At 33.5% G+C, this 27,630-nt stretch overlaps 2 protein-coding genes across 5 annotated transcripts; both read left to right on the top strand.

The window, feature by feature from the left end:
- On the top strand, nt 1-27,474 carry Arv1 (ACAT-related protein required for viability 1). 4 transcript variants are annotated; one of them, XR_013013999.1, is made up of 8 exons: nt 4-784; nt 1,794-1,930; nt 3,549-3,623; nt 7,482-7,601; nt 9,163-9,322; nt 11,342-11,417; nt 13,675-16,689; nt 17,965-18,103. XR_013013999.1 is itself a non-coding variant. In XM_076455583.1 (8 exons), exons 2-8 carry the CDS (start codon nt 1,802-1,804, stop codon nt 27,237-27,239), a joined length of 822 nt encoding a protein of 273 aa, XP_076311698.1. In that variant the 5' UTR covers nt 4-784; nt 1,794-1,801; the 3' UTR covers nt 27,240-27,474. The 4 variants fall into 4 exon arrangements, 3 of the variants coding, with proteins under 3 accessions (XP_076311699.1, XP_076311698.1, XP_076311701.1); XM_076455583.1 differs by lacking the exon at nt 13,675-16,689 and adding an exon at nt 27,139-27,474 and having other exon boundaries at nt 17,965-18,125; XM_076455584.1 differs by lacking the exons at nt 3,549-3,623; nt 13,675-16,689 and adding an exon at nt 27,139-27,474 and having other exon boundaries at nt 1-784; nt 17,965-18,125.
- On the top strand, nt 42-416 carry LOC143227425 (ubiquinol-cytochrome c reductase complex assembly factor 2). Its single transcript, XM_076458876.1, has one exon. It carries the CDS (start codon nt 42-44, stop codon nt 414-416), a length of 375 nt encoding a protein of 124 aa, XP_076314991.1.
- Nucleotides 27,475-27,630: the final 156 nt, after the last annotated feature.

The following is a 27,630-nucleotide window of genomic DNA, read 5'->3' as shown; positions in this document are numbered from 1 at the left end:
CCTGCAGAGGAAAACTCTCGCTATTTCCTGTTAATAGTAATATGGCTGCTCATTTATATCGTAGATTTTTAAAATTATGTGAAATTTGGGGATTGGATTCCACTAAAAAAGGAAGAGATTTAGGTGAACACATACGCGAAAGAGTAGCACAGTCATTCGTACACGGAGAAGTGACAAAAGTGAATAATTTGAAAGAGTGTGAAGAGTTTCATGAAAGTTTGCTTCGGTTAGCCAATAACTATTACGGGAAACAGTATCAGCGGCACGACATATCGTCTGCTTCAGGTTTAACTGCTGAGGAATGTCGAATGATTGTGTCTACGGATTCAATGAAGGAACTTGCGCATATAGAAGAGGCTGGAATAATCGACAGATTTCAAATATACTTCCCAAGTCCAGTTACTAAGCAAAAATAATTTTGAGGCAAAATTCTGTGACAAGAAGTTACTTTCACTAGATAAAAAATTATAGGATTTTGTTTGCATTCTAATTCATTGTCACTTGTAAATCAAGGTGTAACTGTAAGTTATAACAGTAACAGTAACACTAAAGAAGTAACATGATTTTGAGTTTGAAATAGTATTGGAAAGTAAGTGTTGGGAAAATTAAGAGTTGAGACTATTACTAGTACTAGTATTAGCTCTGAAATTATAAGTAAAAGACGAAATTTTATAACCAATTACTGACTAGTGAAAATAAGGCTAGGCCTATAACTGGTGGTGTTGACAGCAATTTGTACAACCAGACAAACATCAGTATAAGTAAAAAAAAAATTCAGTCAATGGTAAGGATTTTTTTTAATCAATTAGGCCACTAAAACTAGTATTAGAAAATTTTAATATATTTAAAATTTTACATAAGTTATAATCATAATATTTTTCTTTATATAGCATTTATTTTTTGATGGAAATATGACTTATTAATCAGTGAGCCTTTAGTACTTGAACTGTAGCATAATCTCAATATCATGGAAACTTTCTTCTCTCAAACTTCAGTTATAACAGATGTTATAAGTGTGTTAATGAGACAAATAGATGTCTTTAGCAATCGGGATATGTTTCCTCTTAAATTATTTAGCTATTGGTATTTTATGTATTTTCATCTATCCTGACACTATTATTTACGTATATCGAAACGAACCAGTTTTTATTTTTAAAATTCCTTTATGTAAAATGCTCCTAAATATTAAAATTTGAAATTTTGATGTGCTGCAAGATAGCTTATTTGTTTAGCTTTCTTTTAAACAAATAATAAAGGTTTTTATTGTGTTTAGGTAAGTAGAATATGCTCAGGCTACTGTATGTAGAAAAGTGTGTATGAGGAGGTGAATCTTCATTATAAGTAGATTAAAGAGATTTTATACACGTAAGGTGATATAAGTCAGGTAGATAATACCAGTATGAGTATCTAAAGGGTACTACAGAGCAAACTATGTGTCTGCATTGTTGTTGTATGTGTTATGTAATTCAGTCATGTAGATGCTCTCTGATGCATTTTCTGCATTAGATTTTACCATCAATAATTTTTGTGCAAGTTTTACATGTTCTTGCCTTCTTTTTAATGGGAGGTTGATGACATCTCATAAAAATTAAATTTACTGCAGTTGTTGCCTAAATAAACCCACCATGGTTTTGAAGGTCATTGTGTAAAACATTTGACAAGAACCATATATTTTTTAATTTTTAGGACATGCAGCTATTATAAGCTAATTATTAAATCTATGTGTGTATGGTAATACATGTTGCAAAATAACTTTTTTTTTTTCTTCTTTTATCATCTGGTTAATTGTGAAGTGGAAGAGATGGAATCAGAAAATAATAAAACTGAGCATGAAAAAATAGAAAAGATGTATGTTTGTGTGAACTGTGGAAGATCAGCTCCTACTCTGTATAAACACTTCAGTTCTGATGTGTTAAAGCTCTGTCACTGTGTGAGTAAAGTTTGTTTTGAAAAAGTTGTTAATGCAAATATCAATTTAAGTTTTGTCAGTATTGCCTATTAATTCATTCCATTTTGTAAATTTTACCTTAAATAAGACTATAAATCATAACAATATCAAGAAGAATTTATTGATCATTTGTTTTACACTTTTTTATTTACAATAAAAAATTCACAGGTGAAGTTCAAGTTACACTTTCAGTTTAAAAAAAATATATATATTCTGGGAATGTTTTAAATATTTATGGAAATTTGTTGGTTAAGTTACTACCTCTGCCACCAAAGGTGAATGGAGGTTAGGCTTTTCTCCAAGATTTCTCAAATGTCTGAATGGATTTGGAAGCAAGTTGATACACAATTGAACTATGACCCAACATAGAAGTGTTTAGTTTTTGATGGTCAAAGGTCTTAAGTCATAAGAGAAAAAACAACTATCTCTTAACATGATGATCATTTACACATTATTTTTTGCTCCATAACTCGGTCAAAAATTATTGGACTTTGATGGAACTTGGTGGAAATTGTCAAATATTATTCCTCTTCTTCTGCTATAAATGGTTCTTTCATGTCTGTTAATAATGATGGACATATAAACATATTTTTGTATCTTTTATAGAGCTAATTATAAACAACACTATGGTGAAGGTAGGCACTCTACTGAGTACCCCTTCTTGGGTCATAGAAAGTATAAGACCAGGATATGTTTAATAGGCTCTAATGTACAGATTATTAGTGATTAAAATGTATAATAAACATCTCCAAGGATTAGGAATAAAGACAGACCTGTGGTCCATTTGGAAACTTTCTCTCTCCATCTGTGTGTGGGAATGAATAGTTTAACAGAATCTGAGATTTAAACAAAAGATTAGTAGGGATGTGCTTAGAGCATAAGGTGGGCTGGTTGAACCTTGGAGACACAGTTTTCAAAGCAAGTGTTAATAAAAACTAGAGACTAGCTACTTTTAAACTGGTTAGGTATTAGGATGTTTGGGGGAAGCTCTACATTTGTTTATACTAAACTTGCTTAGTGTTGAGAGAGCTTGAGAATAAATAAGTTGATATAGGATAGTTAGCATAAAAAGAAATTTAAAATGGGAGGTTCAGAGTATAACAAATTTCTTAATAGTTTTAAAAAATTCTGTCAGTTTGAAGATAAACTTAGTTGATTTTAAAATAAATTCAGTTACTATTATTTTAGCATTAGAAATATTGGAAAGAAAATAAGTGAGTTCAGGGCATTATTGAAATAGAAGACTATAACATAATATGAGGTACTAAAATTAGTTAGATTAAGTGTGGAAAAGATTGATAGTAGGGATTATTTTACAGTTCCAGGTTATAAGTTATTTAATAGTGATGGACTTGTAAGAAAAGATATGATTTATTAACTGAAAGGGATGAACTGCAGCCTTTTAAGAATGAAAATATAAATAAATTGTAGTTTAGAGGTTAAACCTATATGGATTACAACCAGGAGTTTTAACAGTAAAAAGTTTTTAATTAGAAATTGTTATAGGTCATCTGATCAAACAGATGAGGTCAGTGAGAAATTATTTAATGTGAATAAGTATAAAAGACTTTAACTTTAGATATTGATTATGAATTTATAGAGTCAAGTAATGAAAAAGGTTTTTGAAGCGATTCAGAAATGTTTTCTGTACCAGCAGTCATATAGCCAGTCAAGGGTGAGGTCATTTTAGATTTATTTTGAACTGCCAATAAGTACATAGGTATAACAAATGAAGTTGGGGAGAACTTGTGTGAAAGGGTGGTCTTTGCAAAATTAAGTTTGATATTTTGATACGTGTTAAGATGAAATTTCTAATACAGTGCATTACCTCTATTTACATGTACAGCTATTCTCATTCAGTTTTGCCTTCTGTATGAAAAATATTTTTCTTATGTCACAAGCCTCAAACTCAATGTTGTTCAATTGCATCTTGCATGTAAATCATCATGCAACACACCCTCCTGATGCTTGTGACTCCCTTTAATCAATTCTACCAAACTGAGGCACTCCATTGACCTCTTGAGAAGTGTTTCGGAGGATACCTTCTCTTTACTTTCACATTGGTGCAATTGTCCTTTCAGGCTTTATCCCTTCACACATGGTTCTGTGGTTCTGTGATGTTGGGATCTTTTTGGGAGGGATGTTGTCTTGTCCCAGATTTATTTACTGTCCTCTTCTTGACTTATGGATGGTTCCTATTCTCGTCCATCCATTTTTGGCAGTATTCCTGAGTCATTTGACCCTTTCACTTTACAATATTTTATTTTAGTTCCTTGCCCTACACCCTTCTGTATTTACCTGTATTTAAAATTATTGGTTCTACTGCTTGTCATATTTCATGATGTCGGTTTCATCATTGATAGCAATACCAAACGTTATCCAGTGGGTTCCAATGCACTGGGGCCTCATTTGGCTGATTTTTCTCTTATGGCAAGAATTCGCTACTGATACTTGGGTTATCCAGGTTTTGTCTTTGTTTCTTATACCAATATCCTTTCTGTTACCCCAGGATCATACTACCAGTCAGCATCTATCCAAGGTGATGTGTATTCTGCTGTTACTGAGGTCTATCATGTCTGTCAGCTAACCTTTCCTTCATTTTTACTCCAGTCTTTTTATGATCTTCAAGAAATCTAGGAACTGGAATCCTGTGATCAGTATATCCCACCTCATTCACTTTTGGATTTTTCCAATTTAATCATGAAGTCTTTTTTTCATACTGGGGTATGCTTTTTCTCTGGGTCTGTGGATGACTATGGTAGATATTTCAAATGCTTATCTCCATACTCCTAATTCTCATAAGACAGAATGTTGTCTTTGGTTTGTGCCCATTATGGAATTGTGTATCATTTTCACACCTTGATCTTGGATGAATTGGATTGTCAAGTTGGAGAAGTATTTTCTGTTATCCACTCAATATTTTACTCGGGTATCTTTTTTTCAACACTCAGTCAGGGCCAACCTTCTCTACTTTGATTCTGTGCAATTGAACTTTTCTATTTCTGTGCCCTTCCTGTTCCCTCTCTTTCTACTTGTGAGGTTCTACTGCTTTTGGCAATGTGGTATTCTGTGACAGCACTTATTTCCTTGGGTTGGGTACACATTATCTCTTCAATGGATTCTTCATGATCAATGGAATTTTGCTTGTGGATTCTGTCTGGCATATTCATTGTTGTCTCTCTCTTCTTGAAATATATTTCAGGTTTTGTTGCATCAGATTCTGTTATGCTTTACCTATTCCCTGGGGCACCTCACTTTCATCATCTGTTGGAGGATATTCTCCAGTCAAGCATCTGGCCACCCATCGAACTGTTTAGGGTGTTAATATTCCTTCAAATTCTCCACCTTATTTTATTCCTTCTTTGTTCTAACAGTGGAGTATGGGAGTCCTTGCCATTTTCTAGTTTCAAGCTGCTGGGGTGGTGGACTATGGAGGTACCTTTCTGAATGTGATCACTTCCTTTCAGTAGTCACTAGAGTGGTAGTGTTCTGCTTGTGTAGATGGCATGCAATCTTCCAATCATGTGCTCCACCTCTGTGCAGTGGGTTCTAAAGGTTCATGTTGCAACTAGCTTCTATGCAGTTCTGTTCAGGGGTTGATGTTTCTTGTATTTCATGGATGCAGTCCACTTGTGTGTGGTGGGATCTGGAGGATGGTGTTGCTTTGGGTTAGATCTGTCACCTAGCTGTTTTTCCCTTAAATTGGTATCTCTTTATCTTATCATCACCTGGATGATGGTTCCCATTGAGTGGTTTTGGTCTGGAACTGGACCAGTTAACCACAAATCCTCATGTGTTTGTTGTATTATGTCTTTGTCACTCAGTTTGTACTTTAATCTCTGTGTAGTAGGTCTTAGAGGTTGATGTGCGCAGGTTCTGTGTGATGTTATCTGAAGGATGTGATTGCTATATATATTTTTAGAGGCTATCCAGTTCTATTCAGTGAGACCTGGAGAGTGGTATTGCATTATGGCTTCTGCATTGTTCTATCTGGAGGATAATGTTGAATGGGGTGGCAGTTTTCCTTCTCATGCTCCATCTCATGGTGTTTTTACTGCTTGAGGATGATGTATAGTGGGATTATCGGTCTGATTGAGTTTGACATGATCTGCCATACGGGCACAGCCATTCCTACCATCATTTGGATACTGAGTTCCTTGAGGTGTAAATGATGTGAATTTTTCACCTATCAAAGATCAGAGGTTCTATTCCTGATAGCAGTTAATTTTAGACAATAGTTGAATAGTTGCCCAGGCACATATGGTTTGTTGCATCCTAGCCCCTCTACACCTTGAAGCATATCCAGTTTATCTTTCCCCACATTTGTGTCTGTAGATGATTTTTATACACTCTTTCTTCAGTAATACTGAGCTTCTGGCATACAGTGGTTAAGATTATAACCCAGTCAGTTTCTTTCACCCTGTTTAGTTGTACTTCTTTCTGTCATGTGCATGACACCTATTTACACACTGGGCACCAGATTATACTTGGTATAGAAGTGGTGCAATCTCCTACATGCTTTCATGTCACAGTAAGGACCACACTTCGTGAGTATTCTTTGGATGCTTTCAAAGGATACTTATTTATGCCCCTTGCACCATTTCTTTTGTCTACCATAATGTATCATATCACAAGTTACTTTCCTATTTCTGATAGGTTTTTACTTCTCAAACTTCCCATCCTTATTCCCACTGATAACTGGTGCATTAATTTCTGCTTGATCTCAAAGTTAGTTTGGTAGAATCAAATAGATGGATCCACATGCATCAGAAGGATGTGGTGCACTCGTAATGGTGGAAGGCTGTTAAAAGATGATTCACATGGGAGACGCAGTTGAACTATATTGATTATGGGAATTCAAGGCTTGTGGCATGTTAAAAAACTTTTATATATAGGGCACAACTGAACATTTTGTGAAAAGGCAAGTAGCTATTAAAAATATATTTTTGATATAGAAAAATAATGTTTGTATTTTTGAGAAAACTAAATAGTTTTATTGAAGGATTTCATCAATCGGTATACTAAGATATGATGGTGCTACTTTATACATGTTAAGATAACTTTTGTTAAATTGTTAAACCTATACAAGTAAGAAGTTCTGCAAAATTGTGTCTTTGGTTTGTCAAGGAGTCCTTGAGTAAGAAAAGGTTGAATTTCACTGCTGTAACACATTTTTAAAATGGTAATTACCATTTAAGAATGGCATATGTTCATTACATTTGTGAATGTAACGTAGCTTCATATATACACATACATATAGATACACATGTATATTTAGTATATATTAATTAGAAAGTGCTGTGTATAATATGATTATAGAAGATTTCTGTAAGAATGGATGAAATATCTCATTAGATGGCAAGTAGAAGTATTAATGACATTAGCAAGTGGAAAACTTCAGGGTCAGATCTACTAACTATTAAAGTGATTTTTAATTTATGGGTTGATAAGTCATATGTTTAATTGTCTCAGACTTAACAGTTTTTCTCTGTGCATGTTAAATAAAATTTTAATAGATGTGTGTATTTTTCAGAGCTACTGTGGCAAGATTGTAGATGAATACATTGAAGTTGAAATTACTGTCATATTCATTGATGTCCTTTTACAGAAAACAGAAGCATACCGACACATTTTGTATAACACACAAATACAGGCAAGCTTTTTTTTTAAACATAATTATTATATTTTAGACAGAAAAGTTTATCTCTATTTTGATGCTTTCAATAGATGTATAATTTTGGATGTTAATGACTTTTCTCAGTTAAAATGCAGATTAAAAACAGAATTAATATAAATACATGTTTCTTCAGTGAAGCATCCTTAGTTTCTCTAACAGCATAGATAAAAATGTTATTTGAACCATGAAAGCATAACATATTCAATGACAAGGAACCATTTGATCATTCAAGGCTGTGTTTGCACACCAACCCCTGAGTAAAAGAGAAAAAAAAAGATGTGTAACGTATCCTTTGTTTTTAAAGGGATACCATACTTTTCCTCTCAAACCATCATAACAGGTCAGCTTCTCCTACTGTTAGTGGCAACTCATAAGCAAATCATGCTATTAGGAAAATAAAACTGTTTTAATTGGAGCTTAGCCCCCCCTCCCCTTTCTTTTAAATCTTCGATTTGTGCTATCCTACCCTGTTGTCTTCAGAATACACCACAAAACATTTAGAGGCATTTATCATATCAGTTTCTTGGATAAACTTGTTTTGTTGCCAAATACCAAAACACTAGAATATTTGTACAGTGTAAAATAAAAAAGTTACATTACAAGGTGTAATAAAAGTATCTTGCAGTAGTTTGTTTCTCTGTTTAAAATTGCAGTATTATTATTTCTTAATAGATGTATTATAGTTTTGTTGAGCTGTAATGCTCATAAACATGAGTTGTTTTTTATTATGCTCACCAGTTAAAATTGTCATCAAACTAGATAATTTTAGTTAAGTTTACTGTTTAGTCAGTATGGTAGGCAACTACAAAATATTGTGATAGCTCAAATTTTCATTGAATATTATTTTAATGTTTAACCTACTTAAATAATGTACACAAATAAATTAAGTGTTCCAAGTGAGGCCTAACTAGTGACCCATCTAAAGAGATGATTCCTATTTTTACTTGTATTTACTATGTCTATAAATAAATCTTAAAATTCTGTTAGCTTTATTACTAGCAAAATAGCTCTCTCTTAATGTGATTTATTTACCACTGTTAATGTCCTTCACTTCAAAGTTAAAAATATGGCAAGATAGAGAGAAAAAAAATGTATTTATATGGGTAAGTTTATATTTTCCAGGGCAGAAAGTGAATTCTGTTTTTAATAAAATAATTGAACCAGCTAGAGTTGAAAAAGATAATGTTTGTAGTATAGAATTTAGGAGTTGTAATAATTTTTAGGTAAGCAGAATTTGAGTTAAAAATAGGTAATATGGATGTTTCTTTGTCTATCTACATTTTAATGATATAAAAAATCATAGTGTGAACAGTTGTAACAAATGTAATACAAAAATGAACCTTTTATGAATAAAAGATTTATTTTAGGGTTAAAATTATATTTTTGGCATCATCAATATATTTACAAATGTTTTCAAAATGTTAGTATAAGTATTCAGATCTTAAAGCTACCATATATGCTGTTTAGTAGGAAGTGCTGTAATACGTAATGCTTTTATTCTTACAAGGATAAGTAAATGTAATGTTTTTCACTACAGTCATTATGGAAGATGGCTACAATATTCCTTCTGTGTGATGCCTACAGAATGTGGGTCGTGGAGAGAGAATTTAAGCCTCATGTAGGTAAAGGTAGAGAAGAGCTTGTATATCTGGAGCTTGAGTGGGATTTTTATCTCGTGTGTCTTAAAGCTTTAGTAGGTATGTGTACATAAAAGCAACTTAAACTTCAGGTTGATATAACTCAATGTAATTACTTTACAAACATGTGATGAACATTGTTGAATTTAATTATGTCATATGACAGTCCAGTACATATTTTTAAAATACACTTGAGCTAACTTGTCACATGATGTAATTCTTAAATGTTGTAAAAGCACTTAAATCTTTTCCCTAAATACCATACTTAATCTGTGATATTCTTTTGAAATCATTATACTTTTAAACTAAAATTGAATTCAGAGGAAAATTATTACATGAAAAATTATTCACCTTCAATATCATAAATAAATAATAATACAGTAAAACCTGTCTAAGGTGGAATCACACGGGACTGAGTAAAATTTCCAGCTTAAGTAGGCTTTCTGGCTTAGACAGCGAACATGCGTTTCCTTAATTATATATAATTTTTGAGTAGATTGTTATACTTGCTTTGTGAATAAAGTTATTATACTGTTTATGATGCTTTACTTATTAGAATAAGAACAAAAATGTTCAAAATACACATGAATGCACAAAATCTTAAATTCATTTCAAGAAAGTGTCCAATTTCAACTCTTTCAATTTTTAATGGGCTTTCTCATGTGGTTAAAAGAGTATGTCAATTCTACAGCCATTTCATGAAGTTCATTTTCCACCTTCATTTTTGCATACAACTTGATAGCATTAATATAACTTAACACTTGTGATGAAGTAGGAATTTCTATTTTTTCACTTTCTTTTCTATTTTGTTCATCTTCTGAAACTCTCACACTGTTACCATCTTGGGATTCTATTGTAGATTTTAAATCAATTTCATCAGTTTCTGTTGAAACATTCTTGTCAATGTTCACAAAACTTTCTGCATTCACAAAATCATCTGTATCAATCTTCTCGGTCAGAGTTTGGATTTCACTAGAATCATCATAACTAACAACTTCTCCACAATTTCTGCCATTATCAAGAATAAATCCACAGTTTTGAAAGCATTTTATCACTTATTCATCTTTTACGCATTTGATTGAATGACTTTAAAATTCAATTGCATCTAACACGCCAATTTTCATAGTCATTTCACATGCTCTCTTACAGTCGTCCATGTTTGCAATAATATGCTGAAGCATCAATTTTCTGTATTTCAATTTTATACACAGTATCATTCCATTATCTAGTGGCTGTAGAACTGTTGCTGTACATGGAGGTAGAAAGACTAAATGAACATTTGAAAGTTGAACTTGTGGGTGACAAGTTGAATTATCTAGGAAAAGTAGAATATTCCTATTTTTTTTGTTCCATTCTTTTGTTTAATTTGTTCAAAAATTCCTCGAATATAGCACTTGTCGTCCATGCTTTATTATTCGCTTTAAGGAAGTTAATTCTTCCTTAAATTTTTGAAACAATGCAGGTTTTCACTTTTACCTATTACCCATGGTTTCTCTAGTTTTTCATCGGCAAATGCCACCTAAAGTACAGTCAATTGTTCTTTCCAATAGCGACTTCTGGAATAATGACAGCAGAAAAAATAGAATATATTTAACCAATACTTACTGTAACAAAATGTATGAGAATTTATTAATATTTAATCAGAAACATTTTTTCTGTCTTACTCAGGTTCTAATCCTACTTCTTGATAGATGAGGTAGGTAAAAGATAGTTTTTCATCCTCGTTACGTAGGTTCTGCCATATAGACGGCCTCTTATAAGGGAAATTTTAAGATAATGCAGCAAAATTTCGATATTTCCAGTTTGTACAGGTTTCTGCCTTATGCAGTTTTTGGCTAAGACAGATTTTACTGTACTTGCTCAAAGAAGATAGTATCAAGGTACAATTTAAATGTTTGTCATTACATCAGTTAATAGAAAAATTATATTATTGGAAAATCTAAGTTAAATAATTTTGAGATATATTTTAAGGATATAAAGGTATGAATATGAATAAAGTAAAGAATCAACTTTGTTCACATTTAATATATAGTACTAGTAAGTATGTATAGATAGATAATCAGGTTTTTTCTATCTCAGGAAATGCTGTTCACTTCTTACTATTGGCTGTTGTGGGTTATGTGGTGAACATAATTTTCAATGCTAAAAATGAAAGGTTAGTTCTGATTTTTAACTTAAGGCTTATATTACAGTGTCATATTCATGTAAAATTTATTATACCTTCTACAGTTATGCATTAGTTATAAAGATGTGCTGACAAATTAGTTTCAGATTGTCTTCTAAATTTGAGGTTTTCAGACTGTGGTCTGTGAATTTCTAGGTTTCTATAAGTCTTTTAAAGGGAGTTAGCAATGAAAAAAGATGACGTTTACCTATTCCAGTTTTTTATAATAAATAGTACCATATTCAATTAGATGAAAGTATTGTTGCTTTGTTTGAAAAATTTAGTTAATTTGTGTACTTCTTGAAGTCAGTGCAACTTTTATATACAAATCTCAGTATGGGGTTCTGCAAGGTTCTTTTTGATTTATGAGAGATCCATGCAAGAAAGAAAAATTAATAGAACAAAATAACCATTATGGTATCTTAGTGTCAGGTTAATGTTCTATCATCAAACTCCTACAAATTGCACAATTAATAGCTATAGGTCATATTAACAAATAAGGTTATGCCAAGAAGGTTCTGCGACATATTGCACCAAAAAATACATTTTAAAATAATTATGTTTATAAAGCAGATATCTTAAACCTGGACAGATATTTTTGCCACATGAGAGCTTCTAATTGTTATATGGAGCAGATTCAAACAAGAACATATACTCTTCAAAAAAAGAAACGCAAAAGGGATATTTTTGTTATTTTAAAGAGAAATATATGTAATAACGTTACAAGCTCAGAGTATGTGATGTTACACATGTTAAGGCACTGATTGTCAGACCAAAATGACAATAAAAGTTGTGCACTTTGAAAACAGAGTAAAACAATGGATTTTTCGCCAAAACGCATGCGTGTCCAATAAATTTGTTTGAGAGATCTGCATCTTCTGCAAGTGCAACATGTGCAAATTCCCTATAAAAGTGACGGGTTCTCGGTTTCCATAGCTCAGTGTTAAGCCACCGACACGCAATACAGTTATGCCAAGACTGACTGAAGCACAATGCAACAACGCCATTGGTCGCTTGGAAGCAGGCGAATCTCGATCAGATGTTGCCAGAGCTGTGAATGTCCACCCAAGCACCATCACAAGGCTATGGAATTGTCACCAACAACATGGATCAACTCATGACCGTCCACGATCTGGCAGACCTCGTGTGACCACGCCCACACAAGATCGCAACATCTGGTTACGTCACCTTCGGGATAGGACCACCACTGCGACATCTGCCATACCATGGCTACGTAGGATTTTCGATCAGACCTTACGCAAATGTCGACGAGATTCTTAGGCCCCATGTGCAACCCATCATGGTGAACGTCAACGACGTTATTCAATATGATAACGCCCATCCTCACACAGCCCGACTCACCACTGTCTTCTTGAGACACCACAACATCAGTGTTCTTCCCTGGTCCTCCAGATCACCAGATTTAAACCCCATCGAACATCTTTGGGACGAGTTGGACCGACGTCTGCGACAGCGACAACCTCAACTGCAGACTCTACCTCAGCTTGCAGCAGCTTTGCAGGCTGAGTGGACAGCCATTCCACAGGATGTGATTCATCATCTCATCGCTTCCATGGGCAGGAGATGCCAAGCAGTTATTGACGCTCACGGGGGGCATACTCGTTATTGACGTTGAGTGATGTTAAACTTCACCTAGTGAGCGTGGACTTTGCCTTTGCAGACTTTGGATGTTCAGCAGTGAATGTGCAAAGTTTCACACATGTCATACAGAACTACCCGGAATAAACTTGTTAACAATTTGTCTCATATTTTGCCTTTTGCATTTCTTTTTTTGAAGAGTATAAGTTCTTACACTAAAACATCACTTAGCAGAAACAATTTGTTACTTAAAATTGTTGATGAAGGGATTGGGTAATGCTAAAAAAAAACTGAATTATTATTGTCAATAGATTAGTCTGTAATCAGCCACTTTAACACCAGCTAATCTCATATATATTTGGTATTTCAGCTCCTTATGCCACTTACAGCAAAGTGCTAGTATGGTATTTTATTAAAGAATGAGAGGTTTATTCAACATGTGATAATTTATAAAAACAATATTTAAATTGTCATTTCAGTCATAATAAAATATACTTCTGACAAAGTGGCACAGTGATATGAAACTGACCTGGATAAAGTTAAAATCCAGTATGTAGGTATTCTATAACATACATACTTCCACTGTCAACGTTTGTAAGCATTAATCTGAGTTTTTCTCACTTGCTCTACTGTTTTATATCCTACACAGTTGGCCTTGGTGGTGCATATTTCAGTATACTCTTCACTTATGTCAGTGCACCTTCTATCATGGTAATGTCTATAAGCACATCATTCAAATTATGTTATCACTTTTTCTTGACGAAGTGTTATCAGTGGATCTCCCAGTATTATGATCATTTGGAGATACCTTGAACATTAATCATGCTATCTAGTTAATTTTTGTAATAATAATAATAATAATAATTAATTTGGCAAAGAGGTAATTCAGATATTTCCTTTTCCATCTCTGATATCTAGCATTGCACAACAATCAGGAGGAGAGGGGCACCAGTATGTCTACCTGTTTTAGGCTATTTCTGTAGAGGCAGACATGATCTAATATGGTACATTCAGTTTTCCAGATGCTAAAGCTGTCTTTCCTGTGGTGTAGGGGTTTCTTTCATAAGGTTGACTTATATCAGTCTCAGTTTTTGCTTTGTTCAAAATTAATATTTATTAACAGATTGACATACTTATTAGAAATGGTGTATTGAGAGGAGGTAGAATTAATTTTGATCAGAAGTGCCAACTTTACTTTGTTTTCAGCATGGCCCTTAGGTGGAGGTTTTGTGCGTCTTCCACATTCACTTTGTTTCAGGCAGCCTCATTGACTATTATTGTAACTACATATCTTTGGAGTCTTCAGTATTTCCCCAATTCCTCAGGTTGCTTTGGGACTAAGGACTAAAACACTATTCCTGTGATCTAATAGGTATATTAAGGTCGCATTACTTCTTCTTTTTCAATATCTGTCTGTGACCTGACTTGTAGATACCAAGTATCCATTTTATCTGGAGATTTATTTTTGTAACTGCTGTCTTGCAGACATAATAACTCAGTCATTTGTGCTGTTTGTCCATAGACCATATTCTTTTCTCTCATAGTGTTTCTTCTTACTTGATACTGTCCAAAAGGTAAGGAGTTTAATCTTTTTCATTAATTAATCTGATCAGTATGTTTCACTCTTATGTCCAGTCAAACTTCAATTGTGGTCATGTTCAGTGTGGGTCCTGAAGGCTTGGTTGTCTGCACTAATGCCTTTAGAGATTTTAGGCAACTTTTTATTCTGGGTTCTCTTTGAAGGAGAGAAATCTTTTGCAAGGCACATCTATTCAAATAGCACATGTTTCTATGTGCTAAGTAGCCCAGTTGAATTGCCTGCTGGAGGTCATTATATGAACTAGTACATGGACCTCCCAAAATCTTTTATCTCATGTTATTTTCATGATCTGGCAGTCTCCTTATATGAGGATTTTTGCCTACACATTATAGCTATCTTAAACATTTCTGCTTGATTATACAGAGGGGTGAGCATTTTCATTGCTACCTTTCAGGGTCCCTCACCTTATTTTCACTGGATTCCTCTTTGTGATAAGTTCTGCCAAGGCAAGTGTGCTATAATCAAACCAATTCTGCATTAGCAACCACTATTTCACTATATTTTTTACTAGTTACAACAGGCTCTTCATAAGATCACCTAGGAACTTACCAAATGGTATTACACACTGTGCTGAGCCACCATTCATGAACTATCATGGGCAAAGTTAAAGTGGATCCTGCTCATTCCCTCTGATCATTGAATTGAATATATTGGGGCTGGTGTGCCTTTACAATTTTATGGAACTAGGTTCACCTATTGCACTGTTCCTCAGTGTGCAGTACCTACAAGAGCTAGTGGAGCTGAGAAGTCCTTACCACACACTTTTTCTCCAGAGTGTTAGAGTTAATTCCTCTACTTGAAGAAGAAAGTGAAGTTGGGGGCTCTTTTACCCTAGTTCCTGGATGTTTTTTTCCAAGATGTTGATAGAAGTGGCACCAGCCAACATAGGAACCTACTTGTAATACTGGTTCAGGCTTGATGCCTGGCTATCCAGTTGGGGCTTGTGTGGCTCTTCTTTTTTATTATTATTGGTTCAGAACATTACTTGTGAAAGGAATTTCATTATATTTTCATAATTCTAAACACAGAATGTCAGAATGTTCCTGTCCTTGATTGAGCACAATTGTTCCACCTCCTCCCCATAATTCTGAAGGCACGTGGAATGCCGCTTCCCACTTAGTTGAGGAACAGAGATAAATGTTCATAATTTTAAACCAGATGAGTCCTGTTCCCTTGCTTGAGTGAGGCACATGTAATCCTGTCATTCCAAACCTGGGGTATTGCCTTTTGGGCTTCTTCAGATAGAGATGAAGTTTTGCCCACTTCGGTATTGCTTTCTTTCTCATCATGATCCTGGTGGTTTGGAATACTTCACTATGTGGGCTACAGGTTGGGATTCAATGAGAAGTGTGTGTGTGTGTGTGTATATATATATAGACATATATATGTATATAATGTTGCAGTCAAACTGCCCAAACCACCAACATGAGATATAGGGACTATGACCTCTTAATTCCAACCCCCAAGTAGTGGGAACTCATCTGTTTGGTAGGATAATGCCTGTAGTAATGATCACTCATGTACAGTTCCACCCTTGATACAAGAACTAAGTTCAGAGTGAAAGTATACATGTTCTGGAAGTAGTGCATTCCTCCTTCCAATCAATAAAGTACTACTCTTTTCTTGATACACCCCTGTTCAGTGCAGATGCTTTCTGTATGGATAATGCTTTCAGTGGCCTCTCCACCTTTTCCACATGGGATTTTAGTTATAAGCGTTAGTGGAGGTAAGTATGTTTTGGAAGTTAACATTTTCCTAAATTTAAAATTTATTTGTAATAATACTTATCTCCACCAACACTCTCCTGCCCTTCCTCCCCACTAAGAGCCAGTGTTAGAGACTGGAATAGAGTCAGTCTCAAAAAAGTGATAACATTATTTGGATAACACGCTTATATACAGTACCTGGATAAAAGGTAAACTGACAGAAGTTGATGGTTTCACAAGATGAATATCACAAAGAGCAGTTGAGTAGGGATGTGAAAGACTGGAACAAGCAAGAAAAAATCATACCAATGCTTAGATGTGCAAAGGAAGAAACCCTAGCTGTCAAGTAATAACTAATGTGAGTAGAGGTATGTTTTGGAAGAATATTTTCAAGTTAGGACTGTTAACTTTCATAGTCAAAGCTATTTTCAACAAATTATTTGTAATACCCTGAAGACAAAAATACATTTTAAAAGATAAACAAAATAGAAAGTATTTTCTGCAATTTGATACTATATTTAGTATTATAAATTATTTTTAACTTTGCAAAGGCATTGTGAGTTTTTGATTCCCCTACGACGGTGCAGAACATGGAGGTCTTGTGAATGTTTTTTTAAGGAAGGTGGGCATTTTGTTATTTTTCTGATCATAATAACTGTTTACATAACACGTCAAAGAAATTGCACATGTCTGACTGAAATATTAGTTAAGGTTTCAGATGCTTCTTTTTAGTGTTATCTAAGATTTCAAAAGTTACTGTTTCACACTTAAGCTTTTAGTTGTGAATGAATAAAGAATGGATACAAAAGTTTAATAAAGTTATACTTTAAAAGAAACTCCAGGAAAAACAAAGTAGTTTTTGTATTATTACATATGTAAATAAATGGTTAAAAATATTCTCTTTCTCACTGAATCTTGATTTTTTTGACAATTAAATACAATTCAACAAATTATAGAAATAGAAGACGGAAAAGCAGTTTCCAATAAAACTATAGTTGGCAATGTAGACATATTTGGAATAAGCTAGTCAGAATTTTTATACTTCAATATTTAACCTTATTTATTAATGTGTTGCTGGTTGCCAAACATTTACCATTTTCAATGGAGGCCTCTTTACCAATTTCATGTACATACTTAAAATTTTACAGGTACAAAAGTTGTATTTTTTATGCATGTATATGTTATTTTCCACACTTGAAAAAACTTCTACTTGAGAGAATTAAGAAAGTATACATGTCTAAGATTTGGTGAATAAGATGTTTATATTTTAACTTGGACACTATATAATCTGAAACTATTTTTATTATCTACTCTGTATTTTGTAGTTACAATCTTTTATTTCTAAGTACATCACTTAGATCATAAAGGCAATTAATTTTTTAAATGATGTTTATGTTGTGTACAGAATGTACATAAATTCAAGCTATTTTGAAGTATTAGAAAATAGGCATACAAAATATATTTGTAATAAGAACAGGTTGAAACTAAATTAATGAAATGAATTTAACAAATTCTGTACTGATGATTTCACCAATGTATATGCAATTTGTAGGACTCTTTGCATAATCACAACTGTGGATTGGAAAATCTGTAAATAAATTTTTATGTATTAATTTTAGCATTTTTTTGCTAGTTTTCCATGGAAGAAACTTTTTATTAGCCTAATTGTAACGAGCTTTGGAAAAATCTTCTTTATACCATCTATTTTGTGGAGACAAGGCAGTGAAATTGGTCATATCACTGACTTTTTAATCACCATATTTGTTCTTGTATCCCACATTCAAGCTGTAAAAGGTAGGAATATAATGATAAATTTTGAATTTTCACTTCTTATGCTTTGAATTGTTTGTGTATACACACACACATTTAGATTAGTTAACATTTAGATAAATAACCAAACAGAAACATATTATGAAAAAATAAACATAGCTATTTCAATTATTTGAATATGAGTAACTTTTCCAAACCATAAATAAATAAAATTCAAAAATGCTACTTACCTCTCTGCATCATTAAGAACTATCATCTTGCACTTAAATGTCATGGAACCTCTTGCACGTGCATAAGTTATGAACAGACTCCAATCCTACATGTAATCATGTGTATTGCACCAGCTTATAATGTAATTGTCATAATGTGTTATTTTTGTTTCATTCACTTCATTGAAACTATTTTTTCTAGTTATCACAGTTGTACTTTTTATTTTTGTTCCTTTCAACAATATATGCAAAAAATTCAAACTATCCTGAAGCCAAAATATTCCATTTCCAGTATTTTATGCCTCTGACTTTATGATGACTGGAGAAATTGTATTGATTCATGGAGTTGACATGCATGCATATTACAAATTTCAATCCATGGTGATGTACTTTCGATGCCATGGATAACTTAACATTACTGTATCATGTTGCAGAGTTGTTATTACCCTTGGAGTAACAAGTTATCTGCTGATGTTGAGCATACATGATTTGCCACTATCATGCATAAACTGGTTGACTCTTTTTGGCCCTCTACTCCAGTTTAGGTCTCTTGTCATTGTTTCATTGTCTTCTGTGGAGCCTGCTTATCATGTGGATGATTGTAACCAGCTCCTTCATCTTCAGCCTTTCCTTCTAGCTGTTTTTTTCTTGAAGAGGAATAGATATTTCTTTCTCTTCTATTTGCTATGTTTATAAATCAGCTATATGATATTCCTTTTTGCCTGTATATTTTAATGACTCTTGGGTTGTTTTACTTGAATCTCCTTCTATCCCAAACAATACATTTTTCTCCATCTTTCTTGTTCTACTTGTCTATGTGACTCCTTTCCTGTGACCTCAGATCATGGTCTTTTTATATTTCTTGAAACCCTCTTTCTCCATCTCTTTCCAGAAACCTGCTGATATTTATTTTGTCTTTACCCGACTCTTTCACTATATCTTTACTCTTTATCATGACCTCACTTTGACTTCTGTCTATTTTGCCTTTTTTTTTTTTTAACCTTCTCAATCATGATACTTTCCTTTTTGGTACTACCTCCATTCCTTTATCTTGCTTTTTTTCTTACATGTCAGATATTTAGAATTTAAGGCTAAGGTTTCCCACCAACAATCACCCATTAATTCCTAGATCAATAGATTATGGATGTCTTGACCTTCCTCAAATGTCATGCCAGACTAACCCTCACTTCTGTTCACCATCCCCCCTACTGTAGATTTTTTAATTAATTATCTTTAATAAGGATTTGACCATGAATATATGGAGTTAGTTTTGACTGCTGTGAGTGTAGAGTGATTTTCATGATTAAAAGTACTTTTCTACATTTGAAAATTTTCTAATTTTATTTGCATAACCTCAAAAATAAATATCAAATGGTTTTTGTTTTCCTCAGTAAAACCAGAGATGCCAACCATTACGATTTGAGCATAATCATTATGATTTTGGTGCATACATTACGACTATAATCTCATGCAGACAAATATTACGACTTGTTGCAACTCCCAAATTATTATATATTATATAGGCCTATACAGTAAAGTGATAAATTGTTCCCCCATGGCTTGAAAGGGGTGAAAAGAAAATTTCTAGTGATATACAAATAAATTTTGATAATAAATAAAAGACATAGTCCAAATGGCTACTTGCGATAATCATGTTTGTGTTTGAAATAATAAAAAATATTCGTATCTCCAACGTCTACCAATAGTTTGAGTGTGGTGCTTCTAAATACTGGGTACTTGGGAGAATCCATAGTTATGTCATCAGTGCTTGTCAGCCAATCAGCGTTCGTGTGGATGGGTATTTCTCGTTTCTAAGCAGCATAGAAACACAAATGCAATCCTTCACAAAATGGAAAAAAAGAGGCCACGTTCACCAGATTGTCTTGTTTCTGGCAAATCTAAAAGGACTAAAACTGTGAATCAAAAATTTAGGAAAGAGTATATAGTGCAAAATTTCCAGTCATTGCATCAAAAGTCAGTGACAGTCATGCGTTTTGTACAGTTTGTCACATCAATTTTTCTGTGGCACATGGCGGTATAAACGATTGTTCCAGACATACAAAATCAGCATCTCACCAACAAAAGGTTGAGGCAAAGACGAAAACGATGCAGATAACAACATTTATGAGTAAGAATTCAAAATATGAAACCATAAATGCAGGAGTGATGTTCACGCAATTCGTCATTGCTCATAATTTACCCCTAGCTGTAGCCGATCATGCAGGACATCTTTCAGAAAATGTTTCCAGACTCTGATATAGCAAAAAAATATCATGCAGGACATCTGTTCAGAAAAATATTCCCAGACTCTGATATAGCAAAAAATATGGCTGTGCAAGAACCAAAACTACAGCCATTGTACAAATGTTGGGTTGTGAAGATGGCAAAATGATTTCAAGCATACTTACTAACAGTGTTTACAGTTTAGCCAAAGATGGATCCACAGACGTGGATGACTCACAACTGTATCCAGTGGTTGTACGATATCTGTACAAGCTTTGTCTACAATCATTACGCTAAGTCATTTGAAATAGTTGGCATCTCTGTAAAACTATATCATTTGTCTTATCTACCTTAACTCTATATAAACTTAGTCAATTTGACACTATAAAAATATATAAAATAAATCAAAATTATCCTTTTTTCTTTCTAGAATGAATGCAGATTGTAACAGGAACCTACTATTGTTTGTTTGTAATTTGTTTCATTGCCCTTTGAACCTTATCTTGTTAATAATCCCACCAAATGTTGTAAATTACTTTGCAAATGTGTGCTACATGTTACTGTATCAAATGACAGAGCAAGAGCTACTCATGAAAATACCTTATGAAGAACAATTATTTTTCATCATATTACCTAATATAACTTCATCTAACTAATAAGTCTCTAATTTTAACATTTGTTACTTTTATAGCAATAAATAATTTACATAATATAGTATATACTTATATACTTACCTTTGTTATCAGTTGTTGATGAAATTTAAGCATACTTATACTAATTGTACTAATACACTGGATCATTTTTAGTTACTTAAATAATGCAGCTAAGAATGAAGAAAAAAGACAAATACAAAGCAAACAACGTTCTACTGCTATCATCATTTAACTGACTTGTGTGATTTTAAATAATTATTTAAGCTTCTTGATACAAATACAATGAAACTTTGTAAACTGAAGAAATAGACAATATTCTGTACTGGAAACAATGTAATAGACTACATCATTTGATAGAGTAAAATTTTGTATTTTTATTGGATATAAAGCCTATTGGACAATAGAGAGAACTGTTGGTGATTGTTGTGGTGTGGCAAGTGGTAAGATATTCTGGTTTATGAGTTCATAAACAAATGAAATTGAAGACTATAAAAATTTGATTTAGTAACAGCTGTATTTTAATGGGTAAGTTATATTAAATTATGTACTTAAGAGAGTAATGGTAAGGAAATTAGATAAGAAAAAGAGTAGTAAACAAACTTCAACTCCCATATTAGGGGAGATTGAAAATGTTTTTAGAAATTTTTCCTGATGATTAATAATGTAAAACATAGTATATTTAAATCAGATTTGTTGACTACATTTTGATGCCAGGTTTATTTGAAAACATTGATAATAAAATAGTTTAATGAAACTCTAAAAGATTGTGGCATGCACTCTGACCTACCTACAGCAAGAAGGTTAACTGGTTGGGTTTGTCGGCTCATCTGTCTTGCATATTTACTTTGAATAATTCTGACTTAAGACTCTTTTTGCATCTCCTTCTTCCAGATTTAGCAATCACAGCCTCTTGTTTTTATTGCTGGACTTTGGAAGACATCTTAAAGGATAGTATGTGGACTATATCTTACACATTCATCTCACATTACCTATATCAGGGGTGGCCAAACTTGCTTTACATGAGAACCACGTACAATAAATTTCAGATGTTTTATAGCTGCCAGACAGGAACAAATAGTACACATGCATTTTTACTGTTACATGAACAATTTCTTACATAAATTTTATATAAATATTAAGGAATACATGTACATAATAATATTTATTCATGTATGTAGCTTTTAAACTGTTTATTTGTATTAGTTTCAATAATCACAAAATACACATGTATATATATTGAATATTTTCAAAATCCTGGCTGATTGTTGTTTTAAGTACGTTGAGAGTATTTAATATGGTAATGAACTACAGAAACATCTAAGAAAAATATGCAAATTTCCGTTTCATTAACATTAAATGAGACTGCCAAAAATAAAAATAAAGGAATAAAAACAGATATTTTTAATGATATTTATTTGTCTTGGTAAATATCTGGTCAAAACACAGAGGAAAATATGTAAAACAGTAAAATTAGAGATATTTTAATCAGATACCACTTTACAAAAGTTTAGTCTTATCATAATGTATTTCTGACACAAACAGACATTGATACAATTATCAGGCTGTTTACTGCTAGTAAAGGTCTTGTGAGCTTCCATCTCTGTTGTGAATCATTAAAATTTTGGCTGATATGTTGTTAAGGCTATGTGAATTAGTTCCATCAGGTGTTGATTTGTAACGATTGCATGATGCTTCAACTTCACAAACTTCATTACAGAGTACAATGATTCATAGCAGTATGTTGTGCTGAAAATTGAGATGAGTCACACAATGGTTTCCTTCAGTTCAGGATATTTTATTTCCTGAACTTGCTTTCAGAACTCAGTTGTAGAATGAGATTTATGGATCATCTTTAGAACCAGGTCCTCCTGTAGTTCTATTAGCTCCATTTCCACGGCAGATGTTTCTGTAGCCAGGGGTTTGGGAATTGGACAACCATCATTGATCATATCAACCATGAATGGGCTTCAGCTTCTGCAAGTCCTCAAACCTGTCTAGGAAACTATTAAGCAGTCCTTGTAACATATCTTTGTATTCTTCCAGTTTGTGGTAATTTATTTCAATATCAGGGAATGTGTTTACTCTCCTTTTGGGATTGGGAAAGTAACTGAAGTTTCTGGACAGTATGTCTCTTTGAAAAAGTTTTATTTGATTCTGAAAGCTGAAAATTGTCTGAGTAAGACCAGAAACAATCCTATCCTTCCCCTGGAGTGCCAAGTTGGGAGTTTGTAGATAATTCATTATATCAGTAAGGAACATTAGATCTTGCATCTATTCATCATTTCCCTGTTGAAGATAGTCTTTTCTTTTCTTCAAGAAAAGTTATAATAGGTTCCAACAGATGCACAAATCTATTTAAGACATTGCTGGGTGACAGCCACTTCACAATGCAGTAGAAAGAGACATCACTTGGTTTATCTTCAAACTCCAGTTCTTCAATAAAATTTTTGAACTGTCAGTGGGTCTTCCCATTTAAGCATATGAAATTGACTATTTCAATAACAAACTTCATAACATCTTCATACTTCAAGTATCTGGCTGCCAGGTGTTCACAATGAACAATGCAAGGAACAGGGAAAAACTCTGGAAAGCTGGGATCATTTTCATAAGTGCATTTAATCCTGCAGGTGCTCCATCTGTAGCAACACTGACAAGTTTATCAAGTGGAATATCAGCATTTGTTAAGGCTCTGTCAAATGCATTTTTAATGTCAACACCATGAGTTGTTTTTTTTTAGTGCCACTAAGTCCAACATCTGTTTTTTCACAGTTACATCAGAGGAAGCATAACAAACAAATATCACCAGTTGTGGGTTGTTTTGTATGTCTGTAGATTTGTGAAGGGCTAAGTTGAATGCAAGGAACTTCTTTAAATCATTTTGTATTTTGTCTGCAACATCAGTACTGATCTGGGAGGTACATCTTTTTGTAGTGTAGTGTGAAGCTGGTTTTTGTGCTATTAGTCGCTGAAGTTTTGTGTTATTTATTTGGATCTAACACTGCAACAACTTCAGCTATATTCTTCTTAGTAAGTTCACTATCAGAATATGGACGTTTAGCATGAGCATTATTCCATGATATAACAAAATTAGCTTCAGTCGTTGTATCAACTTCCTTACTAAACGTCAACAGTGTCTGCTAGCTATTTAATGAAGATTTTAACACAGTTAACTTATTTTTTCTGTAATTCTGTTTATTTAGGTGGATAATCAGACAAAGTTTTTGTGATTTGTTTTATAGTGGCATTTCAAATTACTGGCTTTGTAATGACTGAGTAGCACATTGCAGAAAAGACACAAAGGTTAACCTCCTTTAAAGGTGAATGCAAAATCTTCCTCCCACTCTGCCTTAAAACTTCTGTTTTTATCTTCATACTTTCGTTACTTACAATTTGATGATGCCATATTTCTTCACATTTTCACAGACTCTTCTGAAAAATTAAAGTGAAAAGAAACAATAAGCTCCAACACAACAAAACTCTACAGTGCCCAGTATCACACTAACGTTCTGCTAATTTTGCTGCCTGCAACACAGCCACACCTGCCACAACCACTCAACTGCAAACCACACCCACTAGAACTAACATTGTCAGCACTGGCTTATATGATTACTGATTCTCCAGCACAATTCCTCTGTAATCCTTACCGATCCCTTACTCAAATCTAGCATTAAAATTAGGATTTAAATTCTTAAAATATATTTACTCACCATGAACATTGAGCTTACATTTTAATCCTGTGGGCTTTTATTTATATCCAGTAAATAATTATAAAGCTTGAAAATTCTTTATTTACCTTTCATATTGTCATGGAAAAAAGAGCTCAGCCAACATATTTTCATGAGTCACACATTGTATGTCAAAGAGCTGCAAGTGTATTGCTAGCCACAGTTTGGCAGCCCCCCTGACATATATCATTGAGTGATTTTCAGAGCCTCTGGTGTTTGCCTCCTCCTGGTCTACCCAGAGGTTCTAGCTTGTTGAGTTTTGAGTCATCTTCATGTCCTTCATACTTTTCATGGCATTGCCATGTGTACCAGGATTTCTGTGTGCATTCTAACATGTTACATAATTCTCACAAAGAGAGGAGGAATTGCTTATGACAAGAGAAAATACACACTGAATTTCTTATGCTTGGTGCCATCATAGCCCACTGAGTGGTTGTTATTGCCTCATAGGGAATCCTTAACCAAAATCTTTATTGAATGGGAGAGAACAGAAAGTATTAAAACAGATCTGTTCCTTTTCAGTTCTCAAGAATGAGATGAAGATTTTTTCAAGACTGTATTGGTAGTGTTTTTATATAATTGACACAACCATTCCTACACCTTTTTCAACAAGAAGAAAAAAATTGTGCTAGTTGTATCTGCTCTTGCACTTGGCTCGTATTTGCTGTTTTTGGTCATAGTAACCCATTACATTGTCTCTCATTGGGAATCCAACTCCAGATGTTTGTGTCTGATGACAGTGGTTTACACACAAACACACACTAGTAATAATTGCTATAATGGAGCATGAGAGAACTCTTATTTCCTTAGTTATAAGCTGCTGTGGATGTCAATTTAGACTCCTTTACAACAGTTCTTGGTAGATATGTCAAGCCAGAAAGGATTTACCTAATGACACAGGTGTGAGTTCCTCCTTCCTTCACCAGTCATTACATCATCTCAAGCAAGTATTTCACCAAGAAAGAATGGCCTAAAGTCCTAGCCACACTACAAACACATCAAGTTATACCCATCTTGGCAGCATGCTGCAACTGGCACTTGATTTTCCAAATGTCTTTTGTGCTACTCTCACTGTAATGTAGATATTAACCAACAACTTGAGTGAAGAACACTTCCTGCTTAAATAAGCTGTGGTCTCCCACCGAATGCTGGCACACAAGGCTACACCTGGTCTTGTGAAAGTTACATCCTATGAATTTTTTCCTGTTTGTCACTATTTCAGAAAGATGCATATCTTTGTAAATGGTCTGCATTTATCCCTCTGCCATCTTCAACATGGAATTGTAGCTCTTAATTGTGGAGGGAGGGTGGTAGTTTCTGAAGTTAATATTTTAGATAGATACTCATTACTGGTGCATCTCGTTTGCCTTGGTAACAATGAAATTATCATCATGTGCTAATGCTCACATGAATTCTTGCATATAAAAATTGTGTCCCTCTCTCATTGGTGGAGGACTATAGCATTATGATGATTATCTCATAAGTTGGCACAGCACATGCAGATATATGTAGGGGTGGGAGTTTGTTCAAGGTTTGTGTGAGAAATTTCATGGCAGTTGCACGTGAGATAATAGCTGTTAGTGATACAGACAGGTAAGTATCTAGCTGAAATACAGTTGCACACCATAATTGTAAATACTATCTTTTCATATATATCTTTTGGACAACACACATTTTATGGATAATCAGTTTGTGTTCATATTATAGCATAGCCACATCAGGCTATCCTCTGTATCCATTAATGGGAATTGAACCCCTGATTTTAGTGTTGTAAATCTGTAGACTTAGTGCTGTCCCAGCGTGGGACTTTCTGGATAATGACATGAATGTTATACTTAAAAGTAGGAAAGTTTGAAATAAATTTTAATATTTTATTTGTTCATCTGCATAAAATGTTTCGTAAATTAGAGATCATAGAATATAATACTTCTTATTTTAAGTTTCGGCACTATTTTTACACAAATCACATATAGTAAATAATTGGTTCAGTTGAAGTCATTCTAAAGTAGTGGCTAAGTATCATTATCAGTATTATTTCGCAGAGAATGTATATTAAAATTACTTTTCATACTCCAAAAATGTGGTGTTATAATAATTGGTAGATGTGTAAATAATAATGTATGAATACTAAAATCCTAATGTTTGCATTTCTGGAAGATAAGAAAATGCATAAATGAGAAAAAGTTTTTGTTGTATTTCTTTTTAATAAATCCTTTTCTTTTTTCAGTGATTCTTAGCTCTTCCACATGCTTGTCAACATTTCAGGTGCTTTTTACATACGCTGTACAGACTGTACTGGAAGTTCTTCTCACCATGGTGGTATCCTAGGTTAAAATGTAGCATGGAACAACTTCAATCTGTAACTTGGATATCTCAAAAAAGTTACTTATGAAATGAAGCTCGTAATAACAGTAAATATTGCTTGGAAATGTAACAGTTCTGTAACATCATCAAGTGATATCTTTAAAAATAATTTCACCATCTTGAAGACAAGTTGTTCCTAAAATGTTTTATGATTAGGGAGACTGCACTGTTGAAGATGAATAAAAATATAATGAAAGAACGTTTTTTCTCTGTACTTTCTAGAGATTATACAAATTCACTGTAAAACCTCTACAGTAGAAGTTTTATTCTTTACATGAAACATCACTTTGTACTCCAGCTTACTAGATTGAGGTAATCAATTTATACCAATTATTAGGGAAAGTAACATCAACTA

Source organism: Tachypleus tridentatus, chromosome 9, assembly GCF_004210375.1.
Source record: "Tachypleus tridentatus isolate NWPU-2018 chromosome 9, ASM421037v1, whole genome shotgun sequence".
Taxonomy (NCBI): Eukaryota; Metazoa; Arthropoda; class Merostomata; order Xiphosura; family Limulidae; genus Tachypleus; species Tachypleus tridentatus.
Note: the sequence above shows the minus strand (reverse complement) of the source record. Positions and strands in the feature narration are given on the sequence as shown.